Source organism: Pristis pectinata, chromosome 15 (assembly GCF_009764475.1).
Source record: "Pristis pectinata isolate sPriPec2 chromosome 15, sPriPec2.1.pri, whole genome shotgun sequence".
Classification (NCBI taxonomy): domain Eukaryota; kingdom Metazoa; phylum Chordata; class Chondrichthyes; order Rhinopristiformes; family Pristidae; genus Pristis; species Pristis pectinata.
This window is the reverse complement of record NC_067419.1, coordinates 23,750,002-23,774,364: the sequence shown is the minus strand read 5'-3', so window position 1 is coordinate 23,774,364 and position 24,363 is coordinate 23,750,002. Positions and strand designations below refer to the sequence as shown.

The 24,363-nt window shown below is 38.6% G+C and overlaps 2 protein-coding genes across 5 annotated transcripts in view; both read right to left on the bottom strand.

Moving 5' to 3' along the window:
- LOC127578465 (uncharacterized) overlaps positions 1-16,653 on the bottom strand; it is an 81,425-nt gene extending 64,772 nt beyond the window's left edge. For all 4 annotated transcript variants that reach the window (XR_007957523.1, XM_052030528.1, XM_052030529.1 and 1 more), the window contains exon 1: positions 16,306-16,653. The gene's annotated coding sequence lies outside the window, so the exon portion shown is untranslated. The remainder of the gene's footprint in view (positions 1-16,305) is intronic.
- A 906-nt stretch (positions 16,654-17,559) lies between these two features.
- cdkn1bb (cyclin-dependent kinase inhibitor 1Bb) lies at positions 17,560-21,139 on the bottom strand. Its single transcript, XM_052030837.1, has 3 exons — positions 20,421-21,139; positions 19,906-20,040; positions 17,560-18,337 (listed from the first exon to the last, which is right to left on the bottom strand). Exons 1-2 carry the CDS (start codon positions 20,899-20,901, stop codon positions 19,916-19,918), a joined length of 606 nt encoding a protein of 201 aa, XP_051886797.1. The 5' UTR covers positions 20,902-21,139; the 3' UTR covers positions 17,560-18,337; positions 19,906-19,915.
- Positions 21,140-24,363: the final 3,224 nt, after the last annotated feature.

The window sequence follows — 24,363 nt, the reverse complement described above, 5'->3', positions numbered from 1 at the left end:
TGCCATTATTGCATCCGATGTATTCTACTGTGAGGAGGCAGTTTCACCACTACTATTGGAGGTACTGTGCAGTCTATTTGTGATAAACATTTGCTCAAAAGCCTTGACTCCAGTTAATCACTGGGAATGACCCAGTTCTGAAGAAAAGTGATTGGCTATATTCCAGCAGTTCACACTATACTGACAACATTCAGAACATTCTGGATGGTCATCAGTGCTACTGGATGATATAACTGAGCCAAAAGCAATCTAGATTCCAAATCTAATCCCTTAACCAAAAAGACACCTTCAGCATACTGAAAATTGCACAATATATCAATGCAACCAGATGAAACCAAACAGTTTCACCCATTCCAGGATAGATTTCCTGTTTATACTCCAAGCACTTAGTCAGAACCAGAAATTCAATTTGACATTTCCAGTTGTAAATCATTCTTGTGCCAGTGATCAAATATCCACATGAGTTGTGCATAGAATGACATCAATCACTGTACAATGCACATTGCACAGGAAATCAGGTCACATTGTTCTACGGAACAGTTGCTGTTGGTCACTTGCAGAACACTGATGCTTTCATAGCTTTGCTGCTTCTGCAGCAGTGCTGTTAAGGTAGTCTCCTGAAACAGGAAACTAGTTTGAACTCCTTAATTTTTTAACCTGCGTTCTTTCCTCAGGCCCCACACCATCCTCTCCAGTGTGACAGTACCCATGCCTCAACAATCTCCTATTGATACCACCATAGTCACAATATCAAGACAGTTCTCTCACCATTCCATTGGGCCCCAATCTTTAACCACTCCCTACCCTTGGCAACAATATAGCCCCTCACGACTGATCGTCTCTTCCAGCTTGGATCCAGCCTCAGTACTGGACTTGCATTATTTTCCTTTGGCATATTACAACACACAAAAAAAAGTGTGCAATGAGCATTCGGGAGTGCCTGAGGATTTCTTGTTTGCATCATTCAGTTCCACAATTTTCATGTAAAACATTACCATACTAATCTAATGTGGGGTTCTCAGACCATGATTATCTAGTTAATAAAATGTGCCTCCTTGGCATCTTCTGGTATATTTTTATATAAAAATGAAAATCTTAAGATAGAATTCTTTAAAAAAAATTGTGGTAACAAAATAGGATCTTAAGGAAAATAAGCAATCAGTTTGATGCACATTCAAGATGAACTTCAGACAAGTTACCCTGAAAGGAATTGATGTAAAGTGTTTTCCATTTTTGGCCTCACAAAATATTGTTTTGATATTGTGAACTAAAGGCAAATCCAGGAGTAAAGTGGATTAAAAGAAAACATTGTCCAACTTCACCCCTCCCTCAGCTGATCCACACCTTTGTTACCTCCAGGCTTGAATATTCCAATACATTCCTGGCCTCTGTTCTATTAACCGTAAACTCAAGGTCATCCAAAACTCTACTTTCTGTGTCCTAACATACACTATGTCTTTCTCACTTATTACCCTTGAGCTCACTGACTTACATTGACTCCCCATTAAACAATGCCTCAGTTTTAAAATATTAATTCTCAGATTCTTGTTTTAAATCCCTTGTGGAAGTCCACATTTTTGTCTCCACACTTAATTAAGTGTGTTCATCTCCACACTTAATTGCTCCTCTATTAGATGGCATATCTTTCGGTGTCAAGATTTTATGTTCTGGAATTTCCTCCATAAACATTTTGCCTTGCTACCTCTCTTTCGTCCTTTGGGACACTTATTAAAACTTTCTCTTTGATCAAGCTTTTGGTCACCTGGACTAATATTTTCCTATCTGGCACAGCATCAGTTTTGATTCTTGTCTGCAGTTGCTCTTGTGGTGCACTTTAAGATGTTTCTTTCTGCAATACAGGTCTGTACAAATGAAGGTTAATGTTGAAATGTAGTTTGCTATAATGTGGAGAAGTTATCACTGGATAGTAGTGAAAACAGTAATAGGAAATCACAGTTTATAAAAAATAAATTACCATTGATTTTTTTCAGGTACCATTATTGCGCATTTTATGCTACTGTGCCTGATCAATTTCAACTCTGTATGAACCAATTTAAAAAAATTTTCCTAGCTATTGAGTTATCTTGCATATTGGTCTAAAACACCTTTTCTTTTTAATTAATCACTGACTATCTAATTTATTATGGGAAATGCATTTCTTTGTGAGTGAGCTTTGTTTAGTGTCTATTTAAAAAATACTGTATATTGGGCAGGAACTTTCTGAGAAATGTCAACAATTCCAGGTTAGACCTGGTACAGAATAAAAGAGCCTATTCATTTGAATGGTGATATTATTATTGCAAGAAACAAAAAGTTACATTTTTACTTAATTTGTTTACTGTGATAAATACACGTATTTAGAAGTTTCTGTGTTTTAGAATTTGGATGAAATTGATACTGAAATAAATTGATAAGTTTGATGGATGGAAAGCAGGAAGGAAAACATTGCCATCTACTGAAGGTTTTCTTAGACATTTTAGGTAAAGCTTGACCTACTGGATTAACTTGCACAAGGCCCTTGCACTACACAGGCCCTCACTGAGTAAAACAGCAGCATTCTTAGTCAGCATTCCATCTTTATTAATACAGGTGAATTGTGTGAATTAGTTGTGAGCAGGTAGTCACACTCAACAAATACGGGACAGTGGTACTTCAGTCGATATTTTGCTTCAGAAATCAGTGTATAAATAGCAGAATTATTTATTCTCTGATGCTATTTCATTTCATAAGAATTGCAAGTCAATTTCAAAGTTCAATATTGAGTGATAGCCCAGGAATAGGGGATTTATATTTTTTGGATAAATTCATGAAATATAACAAAATTTATTAATTGAATATCCAAATTTTGGATTCAGTATTGTTGATTTTTCTGTATCTTAAGTAATTTTTTTGTGGTTTTAGCTGAATTTTAATGTTGTTCAGACTATCAAAAGGAGAGACTTCAGCTACATATGAAAAATTACTGTAAGCAAACATATAGCAGCAGGGTTCACAACACTATATGAGGTTCACTCTAGCTTTGCTAGAGGTGGTGCAATTAGATACAACCATTACTTTTAAGAGATATTAGATAGGCATTTGGATGGGCAGGGTATAGAAGGATATGGACCTAATGGAAGCAAATGGGATTAGTGTAGATGGGCAAAATGTTTAGCATGGACATGGTGGGCCAGGGTCCTATTTCTGTGCTGTACAGTTCTATGAATCTATATGAATCCTGGGTTTTGCCATCATTTTGCTAGATTACATGCAAGTAAGTTACAAGGTGAGTTATGAAAAACACAAGGCCCAATGATAATGATTGATATTACTGAAGCCAAGTAGAATATCAAGCATAAATTCCAAAACTGAATCAGTATAAAATCTGATTCTAATATGAAATGTAAGCAAAACATGAAAATGAATACACATTGGTGCAATGGTTAAGTCACCAGACTAGTAATCTGAGGCCCAATTTAATAATCCAGTAAATTTGAGTTCATATCTCACTATGCACACATTCTATTCGTGACCATGAAACAGGATGTTGTAAAATCCAACTGCCCTTTGGAGGAGAGATTTGCCATCCTTACTCAGGTGGTTGATCCTGAAATGGCCTAGAAGGACTATCAGTTGTGTCATAATTGTTTTGTTGAAACTGGAACAGAATTAGACAAGAACACAAAAAAATGTGACCACAAATAGGCCATCAGGCCCTTTAAGACTGCCTCACCATTTAATATGGTCATGGCTGATCAATGCTGGCCTCAACTCCTCTTTTGTGCCATTTCTCCATACCCCTCTAATCCTCAATCTATCAAATATTTATCCACCTCCATTTTAAATACTTATAATGATCCAGCTTCCACCACATGCTGGGGCAGAGAATTCCAGAAATTCATCACCCTCTCAAGAAGAAACTTCAACGTACCTCAGTTTTAAATAACTTATCCTATATTTTGGAGTTAGGTCCCCTTGTTCGAGACTCTCCCACTTGTGAAAGCATCCCAACATCGACCCTGTCATGCCCCCTTAGGATCTTATATATGTTTGAATAAAGTCATCCCTCATTCTTCGCAACTCCAAAGAATACAGATCCAAACTATGTAGTCTCTCTTGGTAGGACAACCCTCTCATCACAGGAATTAGCCTGGTGAATCTCCTTTGGACTGCCTCTAATTTTACTGTATTTTCTTTAGGTAACTCTGTACACAGTATTCCAGGTAAGGCCTCAACAACATCTTGAACATTGCAACAAAACCTCCCTATTTTTAAACTCCAACCCCTTTGTGGGTGTGGTTTCTACTGAGAAAACAGAGTAAGAATGTACAACATAATGCATTGTTTATAGTGGAGAAATGGATCAGAACCAGATCAAAGTACATGCCAATAGATTAAATCAACTTGTTTATCTTCTTATCATATCCTTTAAGGCCTTCTTCAGAAAAATACCTGTGTCTGAACTGTTTGTATTCTGTCAGCAATGTGAATAGTTCCTGCCTTCACCAATCTTTAGGATAGAATCAAATCCGCTCTTCTTTTTCCCTTTTCCATTAATGATATCTGGATATTATAAAAACAGCAAATGGTAATGGCCCTGATGTCACTCAGTGCTTCATCTGTCATAAAGAACTAGAAGATCAGACACCTTGACATGAACATTCAGTTGAACATTAAAATCTTCTGAGCTTTTATTGAGTATTCACTAGTTTGGAAAACTGTTTCAAGTGTAAATTTTCTATCTGAAAGTTGTAATTTTGAGCCTTTCAAAGATTGACAATATAGAGACTGGTCATCATGAAGTAAACTGTTGCAGCAACCATTTCATAGATAAAACTACGTGATTCCAGCTAAATTTTACTATTTCCAGCTCCTACCTGAATATATTTTTTAAGTTGTATACTCTGGGTAGAGGAGAGAGTAGTAATGTTTTATCTGGTAACTATCAGAGTTAAGACAAGAAAAAGCTACAAGTAACTGTTTTCTTTGCCCTTTTTTTATATAACTTCCAGTTAAAATGAAAATTGCATTCTCCATTTAACTACTATATAAAATACTTGACCTGGCAATATCATCTTATAAAATGTAAACTCTTTTTTTGTGACAATTCTTAATTCAGAAACAGCTAACAATCAGCTTTGGTGTAACTGTTTCTGTTGCAAACATCAAATGAAGAGAAATTTATCTTGGGATTTAATATAAAGAGAGCAATAGTTCAAGCAATAGCTTCTTCTACATTGGGAAATAGATGTTTGCGTAAAAGAGAAAATGGGAATGGTGAGATTTTGATACCCAAATGCATACTGAATTTTTCTTACAGCCTATAAATAGATGAGGAACATGTCAGCCTACTTTGCACATAAGACTATTTAAATGTGTTCAACTACAAATACTGCAGCCCACCTGCTGCTCATCCACAATCCCATCTAGAATCACTCTCCGCTATCCCCCAACCTACTTGTCAGTCAAACATAACCAGATAATTTCCAGCCCTCTTGCAACTACATGGACTGCCATTTTGGTAGCTATAACTTGCTTACTGTGTTCAAATGAAATATGAATTTTGCAGCACAAATTTCAGGTGGAAGATGCTGTCAAATTTGCACCTGCTTCAGACAAATTTGAATTTCCCTATTTAATAAGGTATAGTTCAATACAAGAAACTTTATTGCACCCTACCATACTAACTGGTCTTCATTTTACTATTTTTAAATGATGAAGCTACATTGGCTGCCATCTTGAACATGAAGGATCACCCTAGAATATAGCAATCTTAAAAATATTTGTTAATTAAAATTTCATCACTTTAAAATATATCTGCTTTAAGATTGCTATTGACAGCAGGTGGAAGTCATTCGTTGCTGCATGATGAAAGGTGATAATCCCAACCAGACATATCAAAACATCTTCTGCATGTGTTAACGTAGTTTGTTTGGAAATGATAAGATATGCCTGCTCTATTCAATTGTTTGGGAAAGCCTTGTGCTTTGTAAATGGAAACCAATGTGTTTATTTCTTTTAACTGTCTGCCATTTTACTTGAAATGATTTCAGTAATCTTTTCATTGCCCGCCTCTCTTATTTTTACATCTGATTTTGTTGGTCTGCAATTCTCCTATTTACCAGAGTCCTGATATGTTTTGAAGTCTCCTATTCACAGTACAATTATCGTATCCTTGTGTTTATTGCCCTTTGTTAAGTTTTAATATATCTCACTTCTACATTATGGATGTTCACCGATACCTCCTTGAATATTTCCTACTTTTCTATTATAAATCTTTGAACAATTATGTTCCAATTAATTGTTTACAAATTATGTCATGTTCCTTTAAAACCTGCTTTTCTAAATCCCAAAATACTGTACCAAGTATGAATGATGCATAAACATGGCATAAATTAATTTTGTCAAACCATTCAATCCCCCAAGTATGATTTGAAACAGATTGTACCTCACTGTGCAGCCTTTATTTGAAAAATAATGACAAACAATGTAATTACCTGTGCTATACACTTTGTGGTGAAACAATGTCCTCAAAACACGCAGTACACATTCTGAAAAAGTTTCATGGGTAATCATGGAATCATACAGCAAAGAGGAAGCCCAGTTAGCCCATCGTGCCCATGCCAGATCATCAAAAGAGCTATTCACCAAGTCATCTCCCAAGATAATTTCCCACATTCTGCAATTCTCCCTTTTTAGTACTTAAATGCTATTATTTGAAATATGTTAATGTTGGAATAAGTGAAATACCTGCTTTCAAAAGTCAACGTTTATGATAGAATCACCGAGATGTGGATTATTGTATTACAGATAAATACATACTTAACATGATTTCGGGTAAACTCATGTTTTCTCACTGGGGGAAAGATCATTTTTTTTAGCTATTATTACACAGATCACAAGGATGTGGAATGTTACCACAAAATATTAGGGGAAAACATAACTATTTGGTACTCCGTATCCATATTATTTCAATGTATTAGTATCACTTAATGGATAGTTTAGGTACATTTACACTGTAGCTACTGGTCTAAAGAGCTGCATTTTGGGCTCCAGCCAAGCAAGCCTGTTTACACTGCTTGGCTCCTGCCTGGCTGAAACTTTAACCATCCTGTTTAGGAGAAAGCTCTGCAAATGCCTTAACGCACACAGGCACAGGGCTGTCTCCCAAAAATTAGAAATAACAATTTTGCATTTAAACAGCACAAAACGTAAATGTTGAGAAAGTGGAGGGGAATGAATGTCTGTCTCACACTTAAATTAATGACAGATAAGTTTACAGTGGAGGGTCCAAAGGAACCAGGTCTGAAAGTGAGCCAGATTTAAACTCTATGGTGCATCAAGACAAATACCACCACTTCCAGTTTAGTGACAGTGTGAAGCAGCAAGGGAATTCTACTGGCATCACAAGTGTCATTGAAGGTTATCATCAGCCATTCCATTTATGCAACAGGAATTTTCTGAGTCTCTGTGGAGTATATGTTAGAAACTATATATTTTACTTGTTTGCCTTTTTGAATGAGTTTTATCTTCATTTCCCCACAATAAGAACATAAAAATAAAGAGCAGGAATAGACCACCAGACCCTTTAGATCTCCTATGGCATTCCTTCGGATCATGGCTAATATTCTACCTCAATTCCATTTTCCTGCACTATTGCCAATACTCTGATTTCCTCAATATCCAGAAATCTATCAATCTCTGTTCTTAATGAACTCAATGACTGAGCCTCTGTAGCCCTCCAATATTCCAATAATGACAGCAAATACCAAATATTCACAAAAACCTAAATGAAGAAGTTTCTTCTCATCTGGGTCTTATATGGCATATCCCTTGTTGGGTTCCAGATTCCTAAGCCAGGAGCAGCATCCCCCTTGTCGAGTGCTGCAGAAATTTTTTAAGTTTCAATGCAATCACCTCTCATTTTCTCCAACCCTGAATCAGAGATACAAGCCAGATTTACCCAATCTGTCTTCATAAGGCAAATCCACCATCCTAGGGACCACTGTGATGACTCTTTGTTGCTCTCCATCTATGGCAGATATATCCTTTCTTGAATAAGGAGAACAGAACTGCATAAAATATTTCAGGTGTGAGCTCACCAAGGCCTTATATCATTGGAGTAAGGCATTTTTACTCCTGTACACAAATTCTCTGAAAACAAAGGGCAAAACCATTAGCCTTTCTAATTGCTTCCTATATCTATATGTTAGCTTTCAGTGACTTCTGTACAAGGACACCGAGGTCTCTTTGAGCATCAACACTTCTCAATCTACCATCATTTGAAAAGTATTCTACTTTTTTGTTTTGTGAACCAAAACAAAATTATATTCGCACATTATATTTCAATGTCATTTTCTTACCCACTCACTTACTTAGTTTATCTGTATCCCCTTGAAGCTTCTTTACATCCTCAAGTTTTACTCACATTCTCACCTAGTTTTGCATCATCAGCAAACTTGTAAATTTGGCATTTGGACCCGCCTTCTCCCAGCCAAATTGCTGATATTCACAATGAATGGTAGCAGAATTTTGTTGTAATGTTTATAGTGAACATGTTCATTATATCCTCTAGTTGTTGTTCCTGATGTATTTCCAATCCTCTCCACGTTGGTTATCCAAAACGCGTCATAGCTCTCCTAACTGCAAGACTAACATGATTGAGCAGATTTTTGTCAACTTTTTTAAATTTCAAAAATAAACTTTATTCATGAGATCAATACATTCAGTAGTGGTAACACTTTTTTTATGGAAACCATTGCCCCTCAAAGCCCACTGGGGTGATACACACTTTCAATGTTTGAGGGGCTTCTCCACCCAACTCAGCCCCTCCATGTCCAGCAGGGGAAAGACCCTAGGCTGTGGTCTTTCCCCACAGAGCCTTTGCATTGACTGCACTAAACTTCAGTGCATCCCTCAGCACATACCCATGCAGCCAGGAACGTGCCAGTTGGCAACATTCGCTTTTGGACATCTCGTGTGCTGGAAGTCCAACAAGTTTCGGGCAGACCTAAAGGCATCTTTCACCGAATTGATGATCTTCCGGCAGCACTTGGTATCTGTCTTGGTGTGTGACCCTGGGAACAGCCCATATATCAGAGAGACCTCTGTTACGCAGCTGCTTGGGATGAACCAAAACAAGGATCCTTGCTTCCATCTCCACACCCTCTCAGCAAATCCACAGTCTGCAAGGAGGTGGGTGACATATCCTCTCCACTGCAGCTGTCCCAAGGGCAGCGTGCACTGGGGATGATATTTTGACTGTACAGGAAGGATCTGACTGGGAGGGCCCCTCTCACTGCCAGCGAAGCAAAGTCTTAGTGCTTGTTGGTAAGTTCTGATGATGAGGCATTCTGCCAGATGATTTGCACAGTTTGCTCAGGGAACCACCACACAGTATCCATAGAGTCCCTGTCCCGCAGTTCTGTGCTGACCATTGCCTGATGGACTTATCAAAGGTGTTTGCCTGGAAAAATTTTTCCACAAAGGACAGGTAGTGTAGCAACATCAAGTTGACAGGGACATTGCGTGGCAATGGAGCCAGACCTATCCTCCACAACACCAGGGACAGGTAGAACCTCAGCATATTGTGACTGCTGGTGCCCATATACTTTGGTTCCACACACACCTGATGCAACCACACACAAAGGTGGTCATCAGGATGAGGGCAATATTGGGTACACTTTTCCTCCCATTCTCTGGGGACTGTGCATTGTGACCTATCCGACTCATTCTATCTTGGATAACCAGATGAACCGGAAGACGGGCCACACCAGAGCCAAGTACAACAGCCCCAAGAGCACAAGACCACCTGATGACCAAGTTCTTGAGAGAAAGCATCGTTTCCACAGTCCCAATTTTTGTTTGACCTTTCCAATCTGCTCCAACCAATTCTTGTTACATGCCTCAGCCCCTCCAAACCAAATCCCCTGCACCTTCATGTAGTCAGACCTGATGGTGAAGGGGAACATTGGATCAGTCGAGCCAGTTGACAAAGAGCATGGCCTATCTCTTACAACGGTTGACTCTGGCCCTCGATGCCAACTCAAACTGGTCACAGATGCTGATCAATCTGCGAACTGACCATGGATTCAAGCAGAAGATGGCAACGTCATCCATGTACAGGGACATTTTGATCTGGGTGCCTCAATTGCCTGGCAATATCACTGCCCTTATGCTCTTGTCCTTCCTGATGGATTCAGCAAAGGGTTCTATGCAACACACAAACAAGACAGGGGAGAGTGGACAACCCTACCTGACTCCAGAACTTGATAGGGAAGCTATCCATTTCCCACCCATGGATTTGAACTGATAAGATAAGATTTCTTTATTAGTCACATGTACATCGAAACACACAGTGAAATACATCTTTTGCGTAAAGTGTTCTGGGGGCAGCCCACAAGTGTTGCCATGCTTCCGGCACCAACATAGCATGCCCACAACTTCCTAACCCATATGTCTTTGGAATGTGGGAGGAAACCGGAGCACCCAGGGGAAACTCACGCAGACACGGGGAGAACATACAAACTCCTTACAGACAGTGGCCGGAATTGAACCCAGGTCGCTGGCGCTGTAAAAGCATTACACTGACTGCTACACTACTGTGCTTGCCCTGTTTACTGGATCTGGTCTATACAGAACATGAGACACATAGCAATGTGGTTGATTCATTATCTGCCTTGTGAAATAGTCTGGCAAGCCACTCTGTTCAAGGATAATTAGTGATGGGCAATAAATGTTGGCCCAGCCTGCACTGCCCTCATGCAAAACGCATTCAAAGGCACTAAGCAGGAAACCGAGGCGAGAAGTACAATAAATACACTAGTAACTTAAGGAAAGATAAAGTTTCTGAATTAGCACAGTAGCTGTGAAAGCAGCAATCAATGTTCGCTAATGCTCGTCATGAAAGTGGTGCTGATCTTAAATTGAGCACTGTGGATCGCTCATGAAAAGCTATGTCCACAAAATTATTTGCACTTTTTCAAAGAACTGAATCCATAAAAGCTCCAGAAATAGAGCATCATGATAAATGCAAAGCTCTTGCAAATGTCAGTCTGTCGAGGAGCACAGTAGCTGAAAGAATCAATGATTAAGCTGCAAATTTGAACATGCAACCGGACAAAGAAAAATCATTTTCTGTTTGTTAAAGTGCAATGGATAAAAGCACTGATGTAAATGTTGTGGCTTAGCAAGTAGTCTTTCTTTGCGGAGTTGATGGGCACTGCACTACAGATATCTGTGCAGAACAGTTGGATCCAATTCCTGATTCCCTCCTCAAAACCCATTTTGGAGAATACGTCCATCATGTACATGTGCGATATCCTATCAAAGGCCTTCTCTTGGGTCAACCTGACCAGGCACATATTCAGCCCTCTGTCCTGAATGTAGGCAATGGTATCCCTGAGCAACACAAGGCTGTCAAAGATTTTCCTGCTGGGTAAAGCACAGGTTTGGTCCGGGTGGATCAACCATCCCAGAGCAGACTTGACCTGGTTGGTGAGGGCCTTGGACATGATCTTAGGAGATGGGGTCTCCAATTCCTGAAGTTCTCCCTCCCACCCTTCTGCTTATTGATAAGGGTAATGATCCCTTCCTCATGGATACTGACATGCTGCCAGCTAGAAGTATAGTGCTCTACAGCAGGTTTGGGCAAATATAAAGCAAGTACACCTGGATATCTCCAGAAGACAGCAAGGATGTGTGAAGGAGCAGTCTTTGCCCAAAGCCCTTTCAGATAATAATGACTGGTGCGAGATAATGGGTGTTCTTTAATTGTGTCTGGATTTCTATGGAGTTCTTCCTCCTGCATGAAAAGCTGGGACAGAAATTCATGGACCCTCTGATGTTAGATTCATGCGAATACGGTGTTGTTATTATATCAGCTATTATGCATATATGCAAAATAGTGAAAAAATGAAAGAGTGTTAAATGATTGTAAGAGGCATAGTCCAAAAGATGGAGCAAGTTAAGTGAGCTGGACTGTTAGTAATTAGTTACTCAGATCGCTACTGAGAACTTTTCAAATACGCCCTCTGCAGCCGTATCCACTGATCTTTTAACATTTACACAAGTTAACTGTTTGCGAAGCTTGAACAATTCCTATTTCGCGTGCAATCATTCTCGAAAGAGTGCATTGTTAATTTGCACATTCCAACTACTGCTTTAGTTTCATATCAACTGTAAAATAAGCATTTTTCTCGGTGTTGAAAATAAAAAAAGATCGAGTACCCTGTTGTGTAACATTTTTTCCGTGAAAAATTACAGTGAATCAGAAATGAAAAAGAGAACTTAAGGAACCGGCTTTTAGTTCTAGATATATTAGGGCGCAACCGTCCACAGCTTCTTATAGCAGAGAGAAGGTCATGAGTCCAGGGATGCTGCTCTTGCCATCATTCCTATGTGAAATTCAGTAACCGTCTCCTAATAATCAAGCAGTTTGCTCGGAGCACAGTTGCCTGCAATGGATAGACCGTCTACTGTCAAGAGAGCGCCTCTACTACACTCTTGGAATGACAACGTTATCTTCAATTAGACCACTTTCCCTTTTCCTTATGTCTCAATCCTGCCCAGCATTTTTGACGCAATTCTGTTGCGCAATTACTTCCCGAACTAAAGGGAAAACAGTATATTTCTTCATGAACTAACGGAAAACACACAGAAAATCACCCACAAATATTTATTGTGGGAAAATATTGGGAGGAAATATAGTATTTCGAGTTTCTGAATGAAGCAGATATTTCACAGGGAAAATGGTTCATTACCACCTACTAATTCATCATTTGAGGGAAAGGGCTGATTTGACATTTTTTGTAGAGGGGCTTTTTTTTCCGAATGTAGGTTCTTCAAATGTTGAACAGTAGTGTGGAGGCATTTGGGAAATATCTGTGGAACTGACAGTCGTTCAATTTCGGAGAAAAACGCGAAAGTCACAGTAACTCAGTAAATAGAAGACTCGGAAGGAAACGTAATCAGCAGTTCTCGATTCCAGAATTAGTCACTGTTAATTCTTTCGAAGAATTTTTTTTAAATCTCGGTTCTTGGATTAACGTCGTGTTCATTTGGAACTATTCGTCAGGGAAGTAAGTACTTGATGGCTCTTGTCATCGAAATAATAATCCACTGAAGGGCGCCAAGCAGGTCATTCAACAGTTTCTGCCGTTGACGTTTGTTTAAACAAACATGAATTCGGTGAAGTGCAACGGTGGTGATGTCTAATGATTTCTCATCTGTCACTTGACATTGTGAAACTGACTCGATTTGTTTCCAATAGCCAAATATTTAGCTGGCAGCCCCTTCAACAGCAATATAACCATGGGGGTTTACAGAAAGGATCAACAACTTTTAGAAAGAGGCTTTTGGATTAATTAAAAACAAAAATTGTCTTATTGATTAAAAAAAAATGAAAATCCAGCAAAATATTTTCGTGAAATAATGGCTGTTTCACAAAATGTACTAAAATCGACCGCCGATCAATAACTGTGTATGGATAATTATATTAACCCCTGCATAACAATTCGTAATTTTTTAAAATAATCATGGCATCTAGTGTGGGATTAAGGCGTGATTCATTTAAAGGAGAATTTTTAATTGATGACATTCTAGAAGTATTTGCGCGATTAACATAACCTTATCAGCATTAACTGTTAAACATGAAGTATTCCTGCGTATATCATATAAAAGAGGATTCTGTTGGATTCAGTGACATAAAGAATGATTAAGACTGACTCATCTGTGAACGTTAAGTAAATACTGCTGATAATGCAGTTTCAAGATCAATACAATAAACTCAATCAGAGAATAAGCATTATGATATTCGAAATTATTATTGATTATAAAAAAAGATTATGTTCATCATATTCTTAATCTGAAACATCTTTCAAATCTCCAGAATTTTCCTCCACTTTAAAAAATATTGTTTTGGTATTGAAATAAAAAATGGGCAAAGCCAGTAACTTATCTAACACCCAGTTTATGGTGATAATGTGGTTTTACATGTATTACTTTGTCACTTTAAAACTGTTGGAAGAATATAATTTATAAAAAAAGTAGTTCTATGTCTTACATATGGAGGAACCGTGGTAAAAATTACATGGATTTTAAAATATTTATGTTTAGCCTGTTCAGCAAATTAAAAATAGAAATTTAGATTAATCTGGTACTAATTAATTCTGAAGTGTTTTGGACTTGTTGACTGAGTTTTCATAATAGAATATCCTTTACCAAAATCGTTTCGTTATTTGAAGGAATTTCTCCCAACCCCGCTCTTCATTCTGTTTGCGATGATCCAATAGCAAATTAAAAATGTAAACTCTCTGCTGACCCAGCAACACACGCACTTCCAGATAGAAGGTGTACATATCTGAAAGATGATAACTGCACTATATTATTTCCACATGTTCGTAAACCTGACGTCTATTTTGTGTATTATTCCAAAATAAGAAGGTATTTAGAATTACTTGTTTAGAAATGTTAACCGATTTTAATGCAATCATTTTATGTAGACACAAAATATGGATCATTGTCAAAATATATTGTTTACCGAAGGGGGATATACAAAAGACCACGAAAATACGTACATGAGAAACGATTTCTAAGTGCACAACGTTATGTTTTAAATCTAACCCTAACTAGAATAATGTGTGTGCTTAGTTATTCGTCTTTCCAGATCACTATACAATAAACTTACAGGCATTATAGTACTTTGCCAATTTTTTTCCCTACGAAGTCCAGACATTCATTCTCAATATTGCTCATCCATCCTTCTGTGCTTCCAGCCTCCAACAGTCATCAATTCAGTCCATTTTTGTCTTTTGTGTAGATTAAATTGTTCATCCATTGACCATACACATATTGACCATATTGTTTTTATGGTTTATATCCAATCTTAATATACCCATCAACCTTTACCAGTCTGCCCTCGCACTCTTCACTATTCACGATAATTGCCTGAAATTTCATCGGCCATATATCCACTCGGGTTCTATAATTCAGATCTTGGCAATAATTTACTTTTTTTCTAAATATTTTAGCTACTTTCCAGATAACATTAAATTCTTCTATGTCTTTGAAGAACGGCAATGGATTTTCATAAAAGATCTCTCCTACTGTATGCAAAATAAATTTGTGCAGGAAAAATCTCTATCAGGCAAAGGGCATATAAACTAAAATCGGATCTTAACACATGGCTTCTTACTATCAAAAACGTGAGAGTTTTATATATACTATGTCCGTAGTTTAAAGGCATATTAGTGACTCCTGGAGAGAGAGATAGAGGACAATGTGGAGGATATTTTACTGGGGGCTGATGATATGCTGTGATTTAATGCCGATCCAGATGGTATATTATCCAATTTAGTCAATGTGCTATTTTGTAATTAATCAACAGCAATGGGTAAAAATTAGATCAGAATCGACATAACTTGCTGATTAAGACACAATCTGCTTCACTGTCGCAAGCTCTTTTTTAAAAATGCTCTATACTTTTTCCCCTAAGGTGTCCGTCAACAACATTCAAAATAGTCATCATTGGTTATTTACGATTGATTTAGAAATCTGTAAAAGTGTGTTGTAATTATATGTTTACACTTTTTCGAATAATTGAGCAAATCTTTCACAAACTTTTAATGAATTGTCAGATCTGTGATGCTTTGGAGGATGGGGGTGTGAATTAACACCTCATCTATGTTGCTTTCTGGTAAGAACAGATTGCACTTGAAGAAAAGTAAAAAGACACCTAAACGTGCTGAAAAGGTCAATGTCATCTAATGTACCCAAAATGTAGCATTTTGTCATGTCGTTTGTAATGTATCTAATTTCCCCTCTACCACACGGGACAACACAACTTTAATATCACTTAAATATTTCAGCAAAATGCATCAGCTAGCAAATGTTAACGAGTGCTTATGAAAATAACCATGTTTGTCAGATTGATTAAAACTGCTTAAATAAAGGGGTAAAGTTAAATTTGGAGTGGAAAGTACCCCAACACGGCTAATCTCAATACATTCAATGTTTTCCACATCTGTCCAACATGTAGTTTCTGGGGAACCAGTACCCTTAAAAATATGTAAACCATAAAAAAGACGTTTTTACAAAGATTGAATTGCTGAGGCCTACACTGGAGGTTTTAAATAGATGAAATATAACATAAGGTCTCCATCAGTTCGCTGTACCGTGCTTGTTGCCAGTTAAACCCGGCTCCCATAAGTTATCTTGGTTAACATTATAATCTTTTTTTTCCCCTCCGGTTTGTTAAGATCAACCTTTTTCATATTGATCGTTTTTCCTTTGCTTTTCTACCTTCCAAAATGACAGCAAACTACTTACCAGCGTCCCTGCTTCTAAATGACATCGAGGAGAAGTGACCGGTCGTCAGATTTTTTAAAATATTGGCAATTCGCTTAAAGTCAATGGCAGCAGGAGAAGTATGAAGGAGCTTAAGGGGCGCACAGAGCTGGTGTAACCTGTCGCACTGCAACATCACTAAAGGATTCGGTCCACAGTGCACTCGCGAGAAAATTATATTTTTATTCCCATTTCGTCAATTGAAACGCGTCTCTTTAAAACGCTCTACTTTTAAAACATTATCAACTGATGCCGATCCGACTGCACTGACAGGACTATTTGTGCGTTCATCAGTTTCTGGGCTCGAGCTGTGAACGATACAATGTGCCATTTCGGTCTAACCGTTGTAAAAAAAACATTGGAAAATGTAGCTTCCTAAAATTTTTGGCGCAGTTTTAAAAGAAAAGACTTTGGAAAACGGTTATTGTCGTTTTAAATATGAATTCAAAAAGTTGGGCAAGCTGCGTGCGCGCGCTTAAGAGCTCGGTGACATAAAGATTGGCATATTTTCCTCCAATAGAATTTGGCCCGCTCCAACCGTTCCCCTCGTCTTTCGGGTCATTAACCAATGAGACGGTGGGTTAGGGGCGGAGCCCCAAGTTGAAATGAAAGCGCGGACGGCAGAGTCGAGGCGCGCGCTGACGTCCGTTCAGCTCGCTCTCTCATTGGTCAATTACCGTGGCGTGCTTTTTCTCCTCGAGCTGCCGAGCTGTCAATCATGGACGCGCGCCCGCAGCTCGAACCCGCTTTAACACTGATTATTGCCACTTCCGCGCGTCCTTTCTGCTTTTGTTTCTCATCTTAAGGATGCTTTTTATATTTTTTTTAAAAGCCCTACATTTCTGGAGATCATTCTTTAAGTGAGTCGAAGGCACTTAAGCTTGTTATGCCTTTGGGGGGTGGGGGGGGGGGGGTAGTGAGCTACTGTCAGGCAAAGTGTTGTCAACACCACCCCACCTCCTTCCTACAAAATCACACCCAAGATGATAGTTTTTTTTAAAAAAAGCATAAATGTAAGTATCAGAAGTAATCGCTTTAGGGTGGAAGAAGGTAGGATAGTAATTTTATGAAAGGGTGGAATATTTAGTATTTTATAATCCTTCACATGGCAGAGTTCGCTTTAACAAAATCTATTAAAAAGCTAGGACGTTAACAACCATTTAAGTATTGAATGAATTAAATATTCAATCACTCTATAGACCAAGCTACTCGAGATAATGTTGACTGGTTCTTGCAACACGTGAAACAGCTGCACCCACTCCAATTGTGAATCATACACAAACATATTGTACATTTCTTTATTTTCATTTCATGATGCGAAACAAAAATCAGCATCACTTCACACGTTACAAAACAAAAATGAGAAATATAACCAATATTAAGGCAGAGTACAAGTCTGGCTCAGGACGCGTTCTCTTTCAAGCATAGCCTTATATTATGACAGGCAAAAATGGAAGGGGAAAATCTACATTAAAGCATTTACAAATGCACATGAAAAATGCCACTTTGGCTTAACGGAAAATTATCTTCTAGAATCCAAAAAAAACATCAATTCTTTATAACATAAATAAGTTAGTATAATTTCTCAGTGTCTTTACAAAGTTATGTACACAGGTACATTAGATTTTTTTTATTTTTTTTAAACATACAATACACAGGTATTGTAGCTTGGCAGTTTCGAAACTGCATTGGAAAACTACACCGCAGCTATTCAAGTCATGTTTTCTAAACTCCGAACTTTAACAAGTTTCCATCCTCCTCCCCTTCCCCCCACCAAACTGGTTTATGTGCTACAAAAAAAAACCTATATACACAGGTAGTAAAATCAGCCAAGTGATAAGGAAGAACCTAATTGCACAGCCTATATCCACTCTAAAATGGGCGGTTTAGTGTTCACTCGAGTTCAGTGCTTGGGCTCTCACTGGGAGAGGTAACGATATGTGTCTCGGAGGAGGTCATCCTCGTTTCATGTAGCACTGCCATAGATGAACAAGGAAAAAGAGGATCTTCGTATCTGCAAAGAAAATACAAATATCGATTAAAACGAAGTATATGTATATTTGTTTAATTGTTTTAATTATTTAGATCCTATTTGGCACAGCCACGCTGTTCACTTCAAGCCAGCTATATCGGACGCAGCTGGCAAAAAAAAGCTTAAGCAACCGGTGACTGAAGCAAGCAACACCGCGAGCAGTATTACACTTCTGTACTCCCACCAATCATCAGGATACTGTAATAATACGATACGTTTCCCCTTCAGACTTAAAATCTATTTAGCCGTTTGTTATATATTGCCCTGCCTTCAAGTGATCCACAAGGAATCTATTTCGGGCAGCATGGCAGAAGTTTACTGCAAAACACACGAAATCACGTTTAATTGGGGAGTTGAAACATTTCAATGCATTAATAAGTATTATCGGATTAGCAAAAATAGTTGACATTATAACGTTCAAGGGCCTTTTTAAAGCAAATTGATTTGCTCTTATTGTAAAGCAGTTGGAGAGGAAAGAAACAAGGTGTAGCATTTGGCAACATCTACCTGCGACAACAGATTTTTAGTGAAGAGTTTGGATCGGAAATCAATCAATTAAAATACTTAACAATATTCGACTCGAAACAAATTGCGAATATTTCAGCATCTGTAACTGATTGAATGAGATGTTTAAAAACAAATTTAGTGCCAAGTGAATGAAATGTCATATAGTTCTATCTGCAACGGACTGGAAAAAAAACATAGCGTCTGCAACATTTGACTACTATTTGTGGATTTTATTTTCAACGCACTGGTTTAACAATAGTTGTAAGTGAGGACTGAATGCGGGCATCTTGTCCACTGAAACTACCATCAATTCAGTTTACTGTGGCTAGCCACTTAGAGTTTCCTTCCCCCACTCACACATCCCTCTTCCCACATCTACCCCATCCACCACTTTCTTGTGTATTTAGTCTAAAGTGCAGCACTATAACACGTTACCCAATCAAAGCAGAAATCATACCAGGGCTGTGAAAGGAATGTAAAGGCATTAAGTAACATACTTAAGTTATTTCAGACATTATACTTCTCTGGACGCTTGCTCAAGGTGTTATTTTATGGCTGCTGAGATAAAGAATATCATACTTCTTTGGTCAGGTCTTAAATGTGATTATTCTCACAGGGGAAGTTGGGCTTACAAACAAATGTTCTTGTGGTTCCACACTCCTTGTGGAACTAGATTTTCAGTGTCAATCCTCGGTATCTTTCTGTTAATGACAACAATTTGGCAATAAACTGTACATTATTCGGTAGGAAAGTAATTTATGTCACTACGACGTTTCCATACCTATGCAGGACGCTCGTGTACACATTGTTATTTGAAAACCAGCTGGAAATAATCACCTGTGCATACGTGTCGTTTTCGAACTAAAGAAATACCAGTGACATTGAAATGCAGTGTAATTTCAAATCCTCAACCCGCGACAAAAAGGCCGATTGGTCAATGCAAGATGTTCTCATAACTTCTACCTATACTATACCTTAAACTTCAAACTTTTAGAAGGAATGAGAGGAGTCGCCCACAGAAAAAGGGCAGTAAATAAAACTACCTTGTGGCTTTTATGTTTGATGTCCACGAGAAATCGTTTTTTTCGGCGTTTTCTCTAATGCACCCACACTGGGAGAATTTGCTGACCAGTCTGTCTCTGTCTTCATATTGAATCTTTTTGCATCTGGAATGCCATCTACAATTATAAAAGATGTTAAAAATTGAAAACTTGAAATCAGGATGTCAATAAATTTCGAGGTCATTTCTGTTCCGACTTGCCCCATGCTTGTCGGCATTAGTCAACCACATATCAAACAGAATCGTTGAAGCAAAAAAAAAGCCGTTTGCTTCATCTTTCTATAAAGGCCCCTGAAATTGCAGTACCCCTTTTCAAACATAGAGGAATTCGAGATTACCCTAGGACAAACCAAGAACTGCAGGATTTTAAAGCAGGACTGTGAGAAATACAAGAAAATCACTGGTTGAATGATTTTTGTACGTGTATAAAAAGGTCAGAGAAGATCCGTTTGAAAATGGATCCTGCAGCTTCCAACAGAATACATCTTTGTCACTTACCAACTGACGCAGCTCGTTTTCGGGGACTACTGCATTGCTCTTTTGAGTCTGTGAAGTGTTCAGCTGTCTCTTTAACCGGGTCCTTTTGCTCTGGGTTCGCTAAATGTGTGTCCCCTGAATTTCCCTGAACCAGAGTTCCTATGTAAACTATCGTATGGTTCCCGTTCATATCAACACTGCAATCCGCTGATGACACTTGCTCCCTGAGAGGACGCCAGTAAAAATCAGGCACATCCTCACGATCCACGGCTTCCCATTTGTAATTGCCATCCAGCGGCTTGTCCCTCTCGAAGTCGTAATTCCACCTCCCCCTGTCCTGGTCGTGAATTTCCTTCCGTTTCTTCTGTAAATCCCGGTTTAACACGTCGTGGTCTACGGGACCGAAGAGGCTTCTGCAGGCAGAAGGTTTTGGGTGCCCTGTTAGCTGAGCTGCCATTATCTCCAGCGAAGGACTACCATTAGAAATGCGTACGTTTGACATTTTTTCCCTTCGTACCCCCTCTCGCTGCAAACCGTCCAGACCCAATAGACAGTAAAAAAAATGCAAAGCTGCACGATTTAGCAATGTCGTGCAATTCTTTCGAATGCTGCAAAGCACAGAACCAAAACAAAAACGCCAACAACAACCGTTTACAACGTATCTCGTCAAAACTGACTCTAGTAAGGCGGAAAAAAACTGGCTTTTTTTCAGTTACCCAATATGGCGAAGGAGGCTGACGAAGAGGAAACTGAGTGATGGACAGGGAATTTTAAAAAGAGAGCTCGATGCAATTGGCCAAAATGACGGGGCTCCTCCCAAGTCCCGCCCTCGTTGCAGGGCTGGGACTCGAGAGAACGAGCTTGCTCAGAGCTGGGAGCGACCTTGCTATGATCTAAAAGCGTTTTGTTTATTGACAAGCAATCCTCTCTCTCGCTCTCTCCCTTCACAACTCCCCCAACCTTCCCCCGCCAGCGAAGCGAGAGTGAGAGGCAGGAGCCTGAGGAGTAGTCCTAGCGAAGCGTGAAACCTACGAAAGAGGAGTCAGCTCACAGCGCCATCGTCCAGACAACCAGAGCAAACACAGCCCTTTAGTAATCTCCCACCGAACTAACCTGACAAAATGCAACTACACGTTGCATCACTTAGATTAACTTGACAAGATTTCATCATGCATATTCCTCTGATATAATCTAGAAGCACGGACTGTTAATTGCCAATGTACGACCATTGCAGTAGTAAGACCCGATCAATAACCGATTTTTTTTAAGTAATAACAATTTCTTGCGCCAAATGATTTCTGTCAAACTACTCTCAACTTCTAAAATTTGACATTTCCCAGTGATTTGGATTCTTTCCGTGCAGGCTGCGTTGGCACGTTTTATTGCAAAACAAAAGGTACTGAAAGGGTTAATATTACGGCGGTTATATTTTTAAACGCTTAAACGCGCTTCATTTTTACGCAGGGTGAACTTCAATTTTCTTACGGGATCGTTTATACTTGAAACATGGACGTTTTGCCAAAAAAAAAGTTTCACTTATTCTACTATTTTCGTGGATTGTTTATCCTAATGTGAATGAGTGGTTGAACGGAATAAAAGCTGTTAAACAGGGATGATGCACTCGAAGACAGGATAAACTGTTTATCTTTTAAAAAAATATCAACTTGGGTGCGAAGTTTTAACACCTTTTCATTGCAGACATTTTAACTGGCAGTTCGTGCCTTACATCAAAAGAACCAGCAGGTGACCTGCTCAATCCTTGGAACTGAAATGCAGCAGTTATCGCATCGTTTTCAAGACAAAACTAAATCTTTGCAAATGCCTTGCATCTGAGTTTTCAGCATTTGATACTATGGTTTCGGTATGTATTAGTAGCTGCAGCATGAGTGCGGCATTTAAGACCAGTATTCGAAACACGGAATTGCATTTCGTGCCTCAATATTAATCTCGGTCCTTTAAAAAAACTCCCGTACTGTGCGCATGGAAATTCTCTGATTTCAATGTGCTGTGTATTTGTATTACAACAAAAAAACGAATTGTGGATGAATTCCACTGTTTACACGTTAATTGAACTATGGTTACTCATGATTAGCAAAGAACGAAATATATGTGTCGTCAGGACAGGTATGAAACTAAAATCTAAAAAGTAATTGATACAAAAACTATTTTATGAGTAATTTAAACTTTTTTTTTGCCTGATGTGATTTAGAGGCAAGCCTTCAGTACATTTTTAAAACACGTCAGACAATCAGTTTTGTCATCCGACTATGAAGGGGTAACAGTACTGATCTATCGGGAAGGAATGATTACTTGATAAAATTATGGGATATTTTGTAGCGTAACATTACAAGACAGACACAATGTAAATAACAATTTGATTTTATAGGGCTACATTTTTTCCAAGGCTCTTGCAATGAATGTAAATGCACTTCACCTTCTCAACTATCTCATTAGGGGAAACAATTATAATTATTGGCTGTTTTCTCCTGCTGAATCACAGACGCGCTTTTTTTAAAAGTCCCAACCTTATTCCAGTGTGATGTCTTGACTGTTATCATTGCCAGCTATTCTTAAAAATTGTAATAGTTTATAATCCTGCCGCAGCATTGTCCCAGCAGACTGCATGATTTTCAAAAGGATTATTCAATTTATTCACTGGTCTAAATAAATTCCCTTCAAACTCTCACCACCAGACCCGGATTGGAATGGGAGAAGAGCGAAGAAAATGAGGCAATGTCAAACAGTTAGCCGGAACTATGCATAGAACTGCCCTGTTTCTCCGCGGAAGGCTATTCAGACTTAATTGCAACGCAGTAAAATATCAGTTTTGCTGTACCTCAATAGTTACATTAAATGATGTATACAGTCTCATTTCTGCAGTCATGTTTCAAAATATTCTGTCTCTTCTCGAGTTTAGATCTAATTTAATACCCTATTGATGCAAATCTGATATTGTAAAACTTATTGGACATTACTGAACTTAACTTCTCCACCACTGAATGTTAGATCACTGTTTTTTTAAATCTTCCAATTAGATGACACCATTGCAGTGGGTGTAAGCAGCACACAGTGAAATAGTAAGTCACGCAGGCCCGAATATTCAACTAGTCAAGTCCTTCCCAGGACAGCTTTTGGGTGCAGTACTTAACATTTCCAGGTGGGGGAGAGTAAGATCATCTTGGGTTCCTCCTCTTGATTTGGATCCATTTGCCTTACTCATAAACACAGACTAGTGGTCCAGGTTAAGTATTGGATAATGGTCAGTCATGCTGGACTTCACAGTTAAATAGGTTAGTCGACACAATCTCTTATATTACAGTCCTGCATCCCTCTATGCAAATACATCCCCCCTCAAGGAAGAAGGCCAAAATTGAACACACCTCACAAAGGTTCTGTGCAATTGTAGAAAAACATGTATTCAGTACATGTATTCTCCTGTATTCAGAACCTCTTGCAATGAAGGCCAACATACTATTTGCCTTCCTAACTGCTTGCTGCTGTGCCTGCACGTTTGTTTTCACCAGGTCATTTGTACATCAACATTTCCCAATCTATCACTATTTAACTAATACGCTGCCTTTCATATTGTTTGTATGTGGCAGTACAATGTTATACTGCCACATACAAACAATAGTTACCACACTATGCACTGAATGCACAATAAGTAGTAAGTGGCACTAAAGGCATCGTACTTTTTTGGACAAAAGAATTGCAAATACAGGAAGTGATGGAAATCATTTTCACTTTATATGGTTACAGAATGTGGGCATTACTGTAGGGCAGCATTTATCATCACTCCCTAACTGTTCTCCAAAAGATTGTGGTCAGCTACCTTCTTGAGTATCTGTAGTCCACCTGGCAAATGTAAAAGAATGAGGCTATATTCCCAACTCAGAGCAGGAGTCAGAAGTTGAACCACTCATGATAGAACATCTAATTTCTGACTTGATTTCATAGCCATAAT

Excerpts from the sequence above, each read along its gene's own strand:
- cdkn1bb (XM_052030837.1), bottom strand. The coding sequence starts at position 20,901 with ATGTCAAACGTACGCATTTCTAATGGTAGTCCTTCGCTGGAGATAATG. Across the intron at positions 20,041-20,420 it reads AAAACGAGCTGCGTCAGTTG|ATGGCATTCCAGATGCAAAA; the intron begins GTAAGTGACAAA and ends TTATAATTGTAG.